The sequence below is a fragment of the Entelurus aequoreus genome, linkage group LG25, assembly GCF_033978785.1.
Source record: "Entelurus aequoreus isolate RoL-2023_Sb linkage group LG25, RoL_Eaeq_v1.1, whole genome shotgun sequence".
In the NCBI taxonomy this organism is placed as follows: domain Eukaryota; kingdom Metazoa; phylum Chordata; class Actinopteri; order Syngnathiformes; family Syngnathidae; genus Entelurus; species Entelurus aequoreus.
In genome coordinates this window covers 7730198-7744555 of record NC_084755.1, presented here as the reverse complement: position 1 = coordinate 7744555, position 14358 = coordinate 7730198, and the positions used below count along the sequence as shown (strand labels likewise).

At 39.6% G+C, this 14358-nt stretch overlaps 1 protein-coding gene and 1 long non-coding RNA gene across 5 annotated transcripts in view; one reads left to right on the top strand and one right to left on the bottom strand.

Annotated features, from left to right (window-relative positions):
* The window catches only part of LOC133642380 (uncharacterized), a 60197-nt gene that overhangs the window by 11092 nt on the left and 34747 nt on the right, over positions 1 to 14358 (top strand). For both annotated transcript variants that reach the window (XR_009824500.1, XR_009824499.1), the window contains exon 4: positions 7100 to 7279. This is a non-coding gene — a long non-coding RNA (uncharacterized LOC133642380). The remainder of the gene's footprint in view (positions 1 to 7099; positions 7280 to 14358) is intronic.
* Positions 1 to 14358, bottom strand: part of LOC133642377 (nucleus accumbens-associated protein 1-like) — a 35898-nt gene that overhangs the window by 6317 nt on the left and 15223 nt on the right. For 2 of the 3 annotated variants that reach the window (XM_062036527.1, XM_062036528.1), the window contains exons 3-5: positions 7052 to 7315; positions 2151 to 2784; positions 1902 to 2072 (exon numbers count right to left, since the gene is read on the bottom strand). In XM_062036527.1, coding sequence (XP_061892511.1) covers positions 1902 to 2072; positions 2151 to 2784; positions 7052 to 7315 — 1069 coding nt within the window. The remainder of the gene's footprint in view (positions 1 to 1901; positions 2073 to 2150; positions 2785 to 7051; positions 7316 to 14358) is intronic. The other variant, XM_062036529.1, reaches the window with a different exon arrangement.

The window sequence follows — 14358 nt, the reverse complement described above, 5'->3', positions numbered from 1 at the left end:
GAGAGTGTTGTTGCCGGTGCTGTAGCCGTGGCTAACAAGCCAGCGAGCTCGGTGACTGACTAACGACACCATGTCTATGGTTTGGAACTATTTTAAAGTGTGTCTGACGGATAAAAAACTGGCAATTTGCAATGACTGCAAAAAGTTGGTTATGCGAGGAGGAACCAAGACGTCTTCCTTTAATACGAGCAATTTGATCTCCCACCCCTTCAAGAATCATAAAGAGATACACGATGAATACAAGCGGAAGATGGATGAAAAGCAAACAGCGAAAAAAAGTAGTACCACACAGTTGTCGCTTAAAAGAGGAAAAAACAAAAATACAACAAAAACCACCCCGGGGCGAAAGCCCACGTTGTGGTCAGGGACAACGCACGCAGTATGGCAAAAGTTACGGTGGAGTTTGGTGTGGATAGTTTGCCCTGCATGGCGCACACTTTGCAGCTTGCAGTGAGCGGAGCTGCCCTGTCTCAACACAGCATTTCAGAAGCTCTGACTGACTGGTAGGCCACTTCAAGCACTCACCACTAGCTTGCAGCACATTTGTGTTACTCATACAAATACGTTAGAGCAGGGCAGATTATAATTTCCTGTTATACAGTATGCCAGGCAGTCTTGCACTAAATGAGGACTATGTTATTGTTTACTTTATTACTCTAGTATACTCTGGACCGAAGCTGTTTGCCTTCATTGTTTTTGTAGCTGTTGTTTTGAGGCATGTTTAAAAAAAAAAAGAATAATGCACTTTCTTAGACTTAGACTTTGTGAAAGTCAAAGTGTAGTATTTCCCATAGTTGTAGTGGGTATCAGGATTATCTCAGGGAGAGCATGTCCCAAATTCCAAGCTGCTGTTTTGAGGCATGTTAAAAAAAAAAAGCACTTTGTGACTTCAATAATAAATATGGCAGTGCCATGTTGGCACTTTTTTTCATAATTTGAGTTGAAGTTGTTCTCTTAATTTGGAAAGCCTTGTTACATTGTTTAATGCATCTAGCAGGGCATCACAAAAAATGTTGGCATATTAATGTGTTAATTCCATGACTGTATATATCGGTATCGGTTGATATCGGAATCGGTAATTAAGAGTTGGACAATATCGGAATATTGGATATCGGCAAAAAAGCCATTATCGGACATCTCGAGTTAACATATTAGCTAATGCTAACAACGCTAGCTTGATTACATTACGATAGTATGTACAAATATGCATGAAAACACTCCTACAGACATCACACATGGGACGGTTTAATAAGTAAGAATACGTTTATAGTGTAAAACTTGTAGTTTTTAATTTGATTGTTTTTTTATGTTAAATTTTATTGTTATTTTCTATTTTAATTATGTTGTTATATTGTGATAATGCATGTTGATGACACATTCTAGCTGTGTCCCACAGATTTGATAGCGACAACAGAACGAACGCAACGTAGCGTCCTCAGCAGCTCATCACAGTACAAAGCTGCTTCTAAATCACTAATGCCAGCAAATATACTGCGTTTATTCTATCATTATCACTGGAGGACTTGAGAACCACTACTCTACACATCAGAGAAAGATACAAAAAAGCATAGCTAGCCGATAAGCTACAGATCTTGATAAGATAGAGAGCCGCCCACAAGTCTCTCTGTACAAATATCAACAGTAACGATACCGTGTATAGTATCAGTTAATGGTCAGTACTACAGTAACTAGATCAATATTTTTTCTTATCAGAAAATCGATTTTGTTATTGCAGACAAAATTCAATTGTCACATTTGCATTTGACTGGAAAGAAGATTTAGCACAAGAACTTCAAGTTGGCCTGCTTTCACAAGTGCAGTTTATTATTTTAATTTGCTGTAAACAAGCTCATATTAAGAGCATTGACACATGCATGCCCGCGCACACACACAGTACTTACCTGAGACCAGCTCTAGTTTCTCAGCAGGATCTCCTTCCTCATAGAGTTTTGGATGACAGCGGTTGCCTATCTGGGCAATAAGTTCTGCAGGAAGGCACGTGAGGTCTCTGCCCCGCATGCGCCCCCGTGTCTCCGTGTGGTCGGGTAGAGCCTCTACGCGCTCACCAGCAGCTGAGGAAACACAATGCTGAAACATTAGAAGATAAATACAAACACCCCATCATTTTATTGTGTTGAGATTGGACTGACCGTTACCTGCAGCTCCCATGTTGAGCATGCTGTACATGGTGTACATGTTGCAGATTTGCCTGTACTGCTCTTCGGCGCACTCCTCTGCACCCTCTTCTTCCTCCTCGTCATCGTGGTAGCTGATGGGCGAGTCACTGGCGTAGGTACTCAGGGTGCCGGGGCTGGCACCCTCTGACATGCCGACGCCGGACGTAGAGCTGCCGTTGGTGCCAGCGGCGCCACTAAGCCCGCCGCTTGCCACCATGCCGGCCAGGCTCGTTGCCGTAGCACCCATACCCATGGCCAGTCCGAGCGCTCCAGGGCTCTGGATGGCACTGCCCCGTACCGCCTCCTGTGAGTAACGCGCTGCCTTTCTGGCTCCTCCTCCTGCACCGGAGCCTCCTCCGCCTCCGTCGCGGCTGCTGCCGCCCTCCCACAGCCGCTTGGCGACGGGAGTGCAGACCACCGAATGAGCGGCAGCTTCCGGTTGGCTGGCTGGTTGCTCCGTTTTTACACGGGACACCAAGGGGAGGGGCGTCAAGCATGCGGCGGGCCGAGCCCCGTTGGTTCCGGTTTGTGTTACCGGGCTCTGAGGTTCAGATGGTGGAGCCTCCTCTGCATTAAGACCTTGTGAGTCACAACTGGGGGAAGAAACCTGGAGATGAATGTATACATTAGTGCTGTGGCATATATGAAGAATGTGTTCGTAATGACAACATAGTACAACTATGACTGACTCCTGCTTCCACTTCTCTCCAAACGAGGGGGTGAACCACAACATTAGGTACATCTGCACAATGTCTCTCATTGAACAAAGGAAAAGAACTACCGTAATTTCCGGACTATAAGCCGCACCTGACTATAAGCCGCACCAGCTAAATTTAGGGGAAAATACAGATCGCTCCATATATAAGCCGCACCCGACTATAAGCCGCAGGGTTTTGATGTGTAATTACCGTAGTATATAGGGGTTCCTGCTGCCACGGAGGGGATTGTCGGGACAGAGATGACTGTTTGGGAACGCAAAGCGTCCCATTTATTAACAATAAATCTTTCAATCATTCAATCAAACTTTCACATCTTTGACATGGCGAACAGCATTCGTGCAGAGTACAAATAATACAACGGTGCAAAGTAATACAAAGTGCTCGCCTGTACGTTATCAAAATAACCAGCCTACCGGTATATGAAAAGTCAGTCTTTAATCATTGTGTCATCGTCTTCCTCCTGCGTACTAAAACCACCGAAATCCTCTTCGTCGGTGTCGGAGAAGAACAGGCCGTAAAAAGGCCGCACCCTTGTATAAGCCGCAGGGACCAGAACGAGGGGAAAAAGTAGCGGCTTATAGTCCGGAAATTACGGTACATATACAATGGAGTTGTGCAATATTTACAACATAAATGATATCAATTTGGCAGAGAATAGAGCTTTTAATACTATCATTATCATTATAACCTGATACTGCTGTGTCCTGCAAATTTGACCGCTACAAGCGAACAAGGCTGCCTAAACGCAATGTAGCGTCCTCGCTAGTGACAAACGTCTCCAGAGTGCAGCTTCTAAATCCCCAATTAAAGTATGTTTCTTACAAGCTATCCCTGAAGGACTACAGGAAAAGGAATAGCTAAACGTACTCCACTCCACACTGTAGGAGGATACAAAAAAGCATAGCTACCCGCTAAGCTACTGAAGAGCTCTTGAATGTAGACAGGGGTGGGCGGATCGATACAAATATTGACAGTCATGATACCAAGTATAGTATCAGTATATGGTCGATACGGCACTTATTTTGATCGATACTCTTTTTTAATCAAAAATATTTTTTGTCGTTTTTGTTATTGTTTACAAACTCAGGAAATAAGCGCCTATAGTAGTTTTTGCTTTTGTTTAGTTATTTTGCACTATTTAATTTAATTACATTTTGCATGCAATAAGGGAGTTAATCAAAAATAGTATTTAATATTGTCAGATTATAGTTGTGATCAAAAATGTTATCATTTAATGATCCTGAAAATCGGTATGACCAATACTGCCCTTGAAACTACTTGGTGTAATGGACTGATACTCAAATTTGTTGTATTAACAAAACTAATGTACAGTATTCAAACATCAGAATAATATTACTAATATTAATAATACATTTAATTTATAAGCGCCTTTCAAAAAACCCAAGGACACTTTACAATATACAGATAAAATAATTAAAAAGCTAATGATAAAACAACAAATGATACAACTAACATGTAACAGTAGTGGAGATAGAACCAAGTTACAACAGAAAGTAATCTGATATTAACAGCAAATTAGCAATTAAATTAATAATAGTTTTGAGAAAATAACAACTGGAAATGACGCAATAGGTTACCACATGCTAAAGCAGCTAAATCAGGAGCCTTGCCAACTCATGTGGCTTGTGCAGCCCTTTGAGACACTTGTGATTTAGGGCTATATAAATAAACATTGATTGATTGATTGATTGATTGATCCATCCATCCATTTTCTACCGCTTGTCCCTTTTGGGGTTGCGGGGGGTGCTGGAGCCTATCTCAGCTGCATTCGGGCGGAAGGCGGGGTACATCCTGGACAAGTCTAACCCGTTTGAAATAATTATATTATCGTTTACATACCAAAAAATATATTGTGATTTATTTCATTATTGAAGGAGGCTGCAGTATGTAGTCATGCAATAGATTTTAGACCATATTGCCCACTCCTAGCAGACATACATATCACTTGCTGTCAACTTTGATCTCTGATCCGTCACTCAAAGACGTCTGTGTACAAAATAATAACTATTCCTATTGTTACAGGACGGGGCAGCACGGTGGTAGAGGGGTTAGTGCGTCTGCCTCACAATACGAAGGTCCTGAGTAGTCCTGAGTTCAATCCCGGGCTTGGGATCTTTCTGTGGGGAGTTTGCATGTTCTCCCCATGACTGCGTGGGTCCCCTCCGGGTACTCCGGCTTCCTCCCACCTCCAAAGACATGCACCTGGGAATTGGTTGATTGGCAACACTAAATTGGCCCTAGTGTGTGAATGTGAGGGTGAATGTTGTCTGTCTATCTGTGTTGGCCCTGTGATGAGGTGGCGACTTGTCCAGGGTGTACCCCGCCTTCCGCCCGATTGTAGCTGAGATAGGTTCCAGTGCCCCCCGCAACTCCGAAGGGAATAAGCGGTAGAAAATGGATGAATGGATTGTTACAGGACGGAAATGCAGCCCTTAGAAGACACCTGCAAAAGTCCATTGTCCAAGGTAAATGCGGCACATTATTATTACATTGTTTCATGAAACTACTGCAGTAGTTTGTCGTACATTCTATTGTATACAATATTTCTTATCTAAAAGTTAGTTTTTCTTTTTAAAAGGCATCTTACATGTTAAAATGGTGCTGTTTTTGAGGGGACAGGCAATAAGATTAAATTGATTTCAAGGCATTACAATGGCCGATGCTGATTTGCGTTACAAGTGTTTTTAGTTACGAGCCTGGTCGTGGAACCAATCGAGCTTGTGAATTGACGTACTACTGTTTAAAATTTTGGTGCAATGGCTCCACTCATCATAGAAATAACCAGAACTACTCAAAATAAAGTCCACAACATCGAAACACATACGATCTGCATGATCACACCGAAAAATAAATATTGTATAAAATTCTATACATTTTAATAATGTATGAAAAAAAGACAATCCTTTAAGTAGCTTCTTTATATTTTTATGGATATTATTTGAACCTCTTTGGCTGGGGTTAGACCAGGGGTCGGCAACCCGCGGCTCCGGAGCCGCATGCGGCTCCTTGACCACTCTGATGCGGCTCAGCTACATACTCACTTCTGCTTCAGTATGGTGCAGACTCGCAGTATTACACATGTAAATTGCTTCACCAAGTTAGCTAGCTACAGTAGAAACTCGATCATGTTTGGGATGATTTCTTTCTTTAATTCAATGTATATCATCCACTTATTCTTTCAAGCACTGTCCTTTACACAAACATTCTTCCTTCCAATGCTGGGAATAACAAAGTTATGTCAAAATTGAATTATAAGCTCATGCTGGCGAGTAAGATCAGATGTTTTGGGGTTCACTGTGACTTTCGCTACGCTTACTAATGGCGGGCATGCTTGTAACAAAAATGTTTGTTTGTAACTTGAAATATAACAATTAGCCGAGAGACAGCTCTTGTCTCAAAACACTCTTTGAGGTACCACTGTAAGCTTGTAAATATGTCAATGTAATTGTTGTAAAATCTGCTGTGTTGATACGCAGACCACAATATTTCCACTTGCTCTCTTGAGCGTCTTTTCTAGTTATCTTCCACCGAGGGAGAAGTTTTATTACAGCTCCTGAGTGTGCGTAAACGGTCAAACACGGGGTGTTGTAATTAAGACAATTAATAAACAGATTAAGTTGTGTATTAGCACAGTGCTTTCTCTCATTTACATCCTGCTTGCATGCACATAAATACAAAAGGCACTCATAGATAAATGCTTTATAAACTACAAAAGGTCAGAGGATCCAAAAGGCAGCAATAAAACTGTGCATACTTTGAGAATACTTTAGAGCATTAGTTGTTATACTTTAGATCATTTTTTTTTACCAAGTAACATCTCAGAAAACACTGGGCTCTCCAAGTACCACCATAATGACCAACATTAAAATGCAGTAGCATAGTAGGCCCAAATATTCATTAAAAACAAGGTAGAGGAGTATATTTAATATTTTGGGCACTGTAAAATTACACACATTTTGAACAGTAACCCTGTCTTTGAATATAGGAATATAAAACAATGTATGAAAATAATTAATCAAATCTTTGGCGTACCAGTTTCAGAATCACTGCTTCATAGAAATATTATATTTTCGCTTCAGCGATTGGCCAGACATGATTCAGATAGATTTGCAAGTAAAATACTTTTGTTTTTACCTTTAGGAAGAATTCAGTGCCTTTTTCCATAATCTGTTGGATCTGCAGGAATCCAGCAGTATACATGAGGAGGAACTGGTCCCCCACAGTCATGCTCAGACGACCCGTGTAGCAGAAAGCCAAAATCTGCTGGAAGCTCTGAGGCTGCACCGCCGGCGGGAGCTCCACCACTGCTGGGCTGCCCTCGTTGCCACTGCAGCCTCCGCTGTTGCTGAAAAGGTCCCGGAAGTAAGAACTGCTCGCAGCCAACACAGCACGATGGGCCTTTAACAAAAAAAAAAAAGATTAGACTTATAAAAACACAATATTTGCAACTTCTACACAGTAACAACTAGGGATGATGTTTGATAAGAAATTATCAAGTTTGAGCCTATTATTGAATCCTCTTATCGAACCGATTCCTTATCGATTCTCTTATCGAGATCAGATAGGTTGTTGTATATGGAAAAAAACACACAATATTTGGTTTAACAAAAGCTCACTTTTATTATATAAGAAAAGAATAAAATCTAATAAATAAATAAATATTGACTGTTACCCCCCTAAAAAAATAAAATAAAATAAATAAATATTGATTGTTGTTACCCAAAGTATATTAAGTGGGATTTTTCAGAAAAACAAATATATACAGTAACACAAAAACAACCTGTCTCTGCGATCACTACAGGTGTATAAATAATAATATAATGTTAAATAAGATCAGTCCCTTGGGCACAACACTTAAATCAATACAGCTCTCCAAAAAGCGCACTTCTGCTGCTATTTGACATAACTGTTTGTTATGATGCTTTGACATTTTTGCACTTTATTTCTTTATTGAAAGAAAATTCTATGAAGAGAAAAGTTGTTTGAAAATGTGGTTACAATGCTAAAAAATGAAAAGTTAAAGCTAAAAAAAGAAATACACTTTATTGAGTTAACATTATTTCTTTATAGGGGGAAAGATGTGATGTTATGAGCTAGGGAATATAACAACTACACTACCCAGCCTGCAACGGGAGTGACGAGCATGCGCGGTAGCCCTGAAAAGTGTTGTTGCATGACGTCACCCGGCAGCTAAGAATGAGGTTATGAGCACGCTATGAAAGTAAACGTCAAGAACTCAGCCAACACGCCTCGTCTGCATTATTTATAATTAGACCGACAACACATATACAGTGTGATTTTGTTTTGTTTACAAGGAAAGAAAAACAAAAGTTAAAAAAGGGAGATGTGTTGTATATATATGAATGTGCTGCGGTTGCTTTAAGAACGTTGCGACAGCTGCCGTAAAGGAGGTGCGTTGCTAGCCTGGTTGCTATGTTTCCGGTTGGTCGTAAAAGTGTTCGTCATGTGTTTGTACCCTGCTCAAATCTCTCAGTAAAGTTATTCATTGGATTATACCTTTTGTTTTGAACTTTATTACACCTTGGAGCGCTTTTTCCAGTCCATTGTTTTTCCTGCTTTCGCTATCTGCGCCTAATGACTGAGCTACGTGACGTCATTTCTTGTAATGTCTCAAGGGGCATTTCTTTTCGGGACGGGATTCGTTCCCACGGATTCGAATAAAGAACCAACTCTATTATAGTGGTCTCGATAACGGGTACCGGTTCTCAAAAAGGGATTCGAGTCCGAGGACTCGGTTCTTTTCTTATCGAACAACCGGGAAAACCGGTTTCAAGTATCATCCCTAGTAACAACTCAATAACGTCACCTTCTAGTGAGAATACTTGCAAAGAATAGTCGATAACTGAACTCAACTTTGTAGAGCAAGTGGAATACAAGTGATATAGTGTTCTTATTAAAACTCAGCTGGGATAGGCTCCAGCTCTGATGGACAGTGTTTTTTTGTTGTGTAGGTCTAGAAGCAATGGAACCACATAATGGATTCCACACCGCGGTAACAACTCGCTGGGGACGCAATTAAGGTGAGACCCAACGAGTTTGCTGCCTGCACAGGCTCCAAGGAAATTGAAAGTAAACAAAAACAAAGCATAGAGAGCTAATTTTAAACAATGAAAAATACATAATTCTATATATCAGTTAGGGCTGCGGATCTCAAGGTACCTTACGATGCAACATGGCTCGTGATGAGTATACGGCGATGCTGCAAACAGCAATAGTGCAAAAACAATGACACTGTTTTAGTGCAACCCAGCTGTCAACTAGAAGATGGCATCTCATGTCTCTCGAGTAGCTCAAATCTATTAAGTAGAAACATAACAAAACAAAAATAAATGTTTAGCATTTGTATGTCTTTGTCAGGGGCGCCTTTTTTTGGGGAATAATGATCTACTCAACAGAACAGCAACAATGTCATCCATTTAAACATAATAGTGTTCATGAATACATGCTTTTAAGCTCAGTCGTCAGCACGCTCTCTTCTCGCGGGTGTGAGAGGCGAGCGTGCTGGGTTCGAGGCCGGCTCTGAGCAGTAGGACAAAACATTGCTTTTGAGAGAGAGCGTACACAATCGCTACACGAAGCAGAGCTGTGCCGTGAACACCAATAATTGCATTCTACCGTCAAAATTGGGGGCCCCTAATTGGGAGGTAAGCGCGTGCATTAAGGCGGCCGTGGTCTTGGTCCTAAATGCAGTCAAGATTGACTGTGATTGCAATAAAGTAAATTCAAGCAACTCCGTGTAGTGGTCAGTTAAGTGTTCATGCTGCTTTCAGTTATGACACAAGTGTACATCACTGTCTTTACAAACACTGTAATATGATTGTTCATGTTTTTCAGTCACTACAAATTGGTGTCATATTGCAGTGTTGTGCATTACAAACTCAAACGTGTTTCATGTTCTCGCAGAAGCTAGTTTTCTCTTGCTTTAGGGCTAATATTGTAGAATGGCGATGTGTTACTGTGCTAGAAAAAGAGTTCCTCAGTGTTTGCTTTTACAATAACAATGTCTCTACAGTTTGGTTATTATACAGATTACGGAACGTAAATTAAGTATTGTTGACAGTTTTTGAATGCATTTTTAAAATGATTTAGAGGTAGAATTGATTGCTCCCAATAGCTGCATTGCTGGCCACCCAGAATGAGCCGATTTGTATGTTAAAAAGCAAAAAATCCCAAAACCTTTTGTCTTCTTGTCCCTCATATTGATTGTGTGAACGATAGGCAAACTTGCAAAAAAATTGCAGTTCTCCTTTAAATTTTGCAACAATTTGCCATACCGATATTTGGATTTATCAGTTGCGGTGAGAAAACAGTTTGACTTCAATGTAATCCAGTTTGATCCTAAATAGTAAAATATTGAGGTAAACAGATGATCTTTGGTTTCGAATTCATGCAGTTGGCATGTTGTCATACATGCTCAATTTATTCCCTTGTTTATTCGGGACGTCTTTTTTTATAGTGTTAAAACGAACTAAACAAGTTTAAAAGTGAGTAGCTTATAAACTACTGTCATCTAAATGCATGCAAAGTCTACCTTATAACACTTGCAAATGAGACTCAGGAGTAAAGGCGGGAATCTTTGGGCTGGGCACCTCACGATTCGATGACGATTCATGATTTAGGCTTAGATTAAACATTTATTATTGTGCATCTTTAATTTATGTATATTTGATGCAGTTTTAGATTTATTTTCGTTTAACTAAGTACATTTTTATTACTTGCAACTTAAAAAAACAGTGCATTTGTAAACAGAAACCGTTTAAAATAAGTATGTTTTTATTACTTGCAACTTAAAAAAACAGTGCATTTGTAAACAGAAACCGTTTAAAATAATTCCCACATTTATTAATTAATGGAAATGTGTGCAAAACTGGAACATAAGCGCCTGATAGTAAAGGAGCTGGTCGGATCTCTCGGGGTAGTGGCTTGCTGCAGTCAGCCAAATTTTAGAACTTTATTTACATTAAATTAATTATCAATTCTTGATGTTTACTAATCAATTTTATAATCATCCATGTCCATCTAAAAAGTTATTATTTTCCCCCACCTCTACTCAGAAGTGTAGGAAATCAAGATATAACAACTGGACAGCACAGTAATCATTATCAGCTCACTGTTAAATGTTTATTTTAAAAGTGTGATTTTATTATTGAACAAATTAACAATATACAAAATCACCAAAAATTGCTACCGTTGAGCCGTTTAGAGAGCTTTGTGGGCGCAATTAAGTGTTCCTATTAGCTGCATTGTTAGCCACCTCGTACTTCGTACGGTATTTTATGAATTAGAATGCATTAAAAAAAATATACGTGTTCAGGTCTTACATAAGGTTTGTGAATGATAGGCAAACAAATGTTTAAAGCGTAGTTCCCCGTTAACACATTTTAATGTGTTTTAATGACCAACGGAAACCCTGATGTTTTTGATTAATCGGTGTGAGGAAGTCATAATTAATAATATTGGGCCGATAATTATCATGCATCCCTGATTAGTATTATTGCACATTTTTAAAGTGGCTGTTTGCAACTTCCTCACACGATACATTTTTCAAACCAAAAAATATAACAAGAACACCATTGGCTAGATTAGGTTACCATTAGTGGTTTAACAGAATATAACGGTTTATATTTTTCACAACTACTAGGTTTATGTAATGAACATTTTTCCCGGCCCAAAAATATGCTTGGTGTTTAGGCGGTCACTCACCCTGTCTCGTCAACACATACAGTATGCGCAGTGAGGGCATGCATGCATACAAAAGCAGTCCAAGAGAAGTAACAAACAATTTGCAGTCATACTGTTGTTGAGAGAAATACATTCAATGACAGCTAATGCTAATTATCAAAATTGGTATCATTAGCTAACAACACCCAAAGCTAATGTGCTTGCATGTGTTACATACTGTATGTACGTAGTTATGTCATTATGTCCAAAAAGTCGTAAGAGTGCAGGATATAACGCCTAAAATACAAAGTTAGCGCTAACTAGGCATCTGTGTAAATGTTACAAGTAGCCCCCTTAATATCTGGTTAGAGTGGCCGTCTTGTAACCGGAAGGTTACAGGTTCGACCATGGCCTGGAAAGGTCAAGGTGTCCCTGAGCAAGATCCCAAACCCCTGATGGGTCGTGGTCAGCGCTTTACATGGCAGCTTCCGCCATCAGTGTGTGAGAATGGGTAAATGTGATTACCAGATTTGGTCTTCTTACCCTAAAAATTTAATTAATTACAGTTACAAAGTACTTCTCCCAAAAATTAGTGAAGTTAGTAACTCAGTTACCTCATTGTAAGAGTAATAAGTCAGCAAAGTCCATCCGACGTTATTTTTCATTTAGTTATTTTATATGCCATTACTTTGAATAACATCTTTAACTTCAAAGATGATTATATTAACTGACCCCTAACAGGACAAGCGGTAGAAAATGGATGGATGGATGGATTTAAAAACGAAAACACTATATACAGTATTTTAGAACATTTGGTATTTATCCGAACCCAGTAGATTGCAATGTGCCATACTGTGTGCATAGAAATAAAAATGTACAAAAAAAAAAAAATCCATAAAGTGACAACATTAAATATTGAAAGTACCGTATTTTTCGGACTATAAATCGCTCCAGAGTATACGTCGCACCTGCCGAAAATGCACAGTAAAGAAGGAAAAAAACATATATACGTCGCACTGGAGTATAAATCGCATTTTTGGGGGAAATTTATTTGATAAAATCCAACACCAAGAATAGACATTTGAAAGGCAATTTAAAATAAATAAAGAATAGTGAACAACAGGCTGAATAAATGTACGTTATATGACGCACAAATAACCAACTGAGAACGTGCCTGGTATGTTAACGCAACACATCATGGCAAGAGTCATTCATATAACTATAACATATAGAACATGCTATACGTTTACCAAACAATCTGTCCCGATCGCTAAATCCGATTAAATCTTCCTCCCCGGTGTCGCCTCTGGTATGTCCTTTTTTTCTGCTGCTCGATTGCCGTTCTCTGCTGCATATTTCACTACATCCAGCTTGTAATCTGCAGTATATGATTTCCTTTTCGGTGCCATTTTTGTTCAGTCCTTCTCAGTTTTTATAAGTTACCGCCAATGTTGATGTGATCCATTTTAATAGCTATGGCAGTAGCATATAGCAGTTAGCATCCCATGACCCACAATGCACTTCTGCCATGACCCTCCCCCGCCGAATTCTTATTGGTTGACGTGTGAGTGACGATTGCTGACGTGTGTGTGACGATTGCTGCCATTTGCTTTGTCTCTTACGCGAATGAGATAAATAATATTTTTTGATATTTTACGGTAATGTGTTAATTTCACTCAAGTCGCTCCGGAGTATATGTCGCACCCACGGCCAAACCATGAAAAAAACTGCGATTTATAATCTGAAAAATACGGTACAAAACCCAATATGGTATTCAAAAATGTAAATTTAGGTTAAAAGACAAAGGGACATTTGGCCTTTTAAGTAGTGCAATTGTCTGCACCTGTATACCAAAAGAACTTTAGATAAAACTGTTAAGAAGTTTTGGGAAAATAAATGACATGCAATTAAGTAAAACATTCCTGGATGACATTATGACAATAAAATTGAATTTGTGTACAAAATAAGTATTTTCTTAAGCTAATTTAAATTATGCAAGTGAGTAATCACCTGTGATTAATCATGATTAATCCAAATTCCAAAATGTGACAACTAATTTGATTATATAAATGGCTGCATTTGGGCATGGAGTTGGGTCAGCGCAGTCCTTCTCAAATAGTGGGGCGTGCCACCCTGGGGAGGTGTGGTGCAATACTAGGGGGGTGCGTGTGACCTCTGGATACATGCTTTTGTTTACCATTCCAGAATATGACGGAAGCGTGTGTAGCACTTTGATTCACTGCAACCACGAAGGTGGACGAGGAAAGACCGGTGTGTTGTTTCCTTTAGTCTTAACAAGCTTACAATGTTATGCTGAGGTATAGTTATAAAAATTTTATAGACAAATTATACTATTTATAGTCAAAGTGGAGAGTTGGGGGGTGCAAAATATTTTATTCTTCCTAGGGTGTGCATGACAGAAAATATTTGAGAAGCACTGGGTTAGCGGTAGCAACAAGTGTCATGTTTCCATGTGTTGAGGTGAGGTGTGATTCGAGTTGCTTGAGGCAGACGTGGATAAACGCTTTTTTCCTGGACATAGCTTGCATGTTACATAAACATTCTTGCCTTTAATTTCAATGAGCGAAACGTACTGCCAGTACTTGCAGTTTGAGAACGCTACCTTTGAATTTCCCTGGCTCTGACTTGTCGCATTTAACGCGCGCTTGTTGTGTGTTAGTCAGAGCGTGTAGTGAGACAGCAATGTAACATGTTATGCATGTTCCAAATAAACCAAAACCGCCGTGACCAAACCTTTT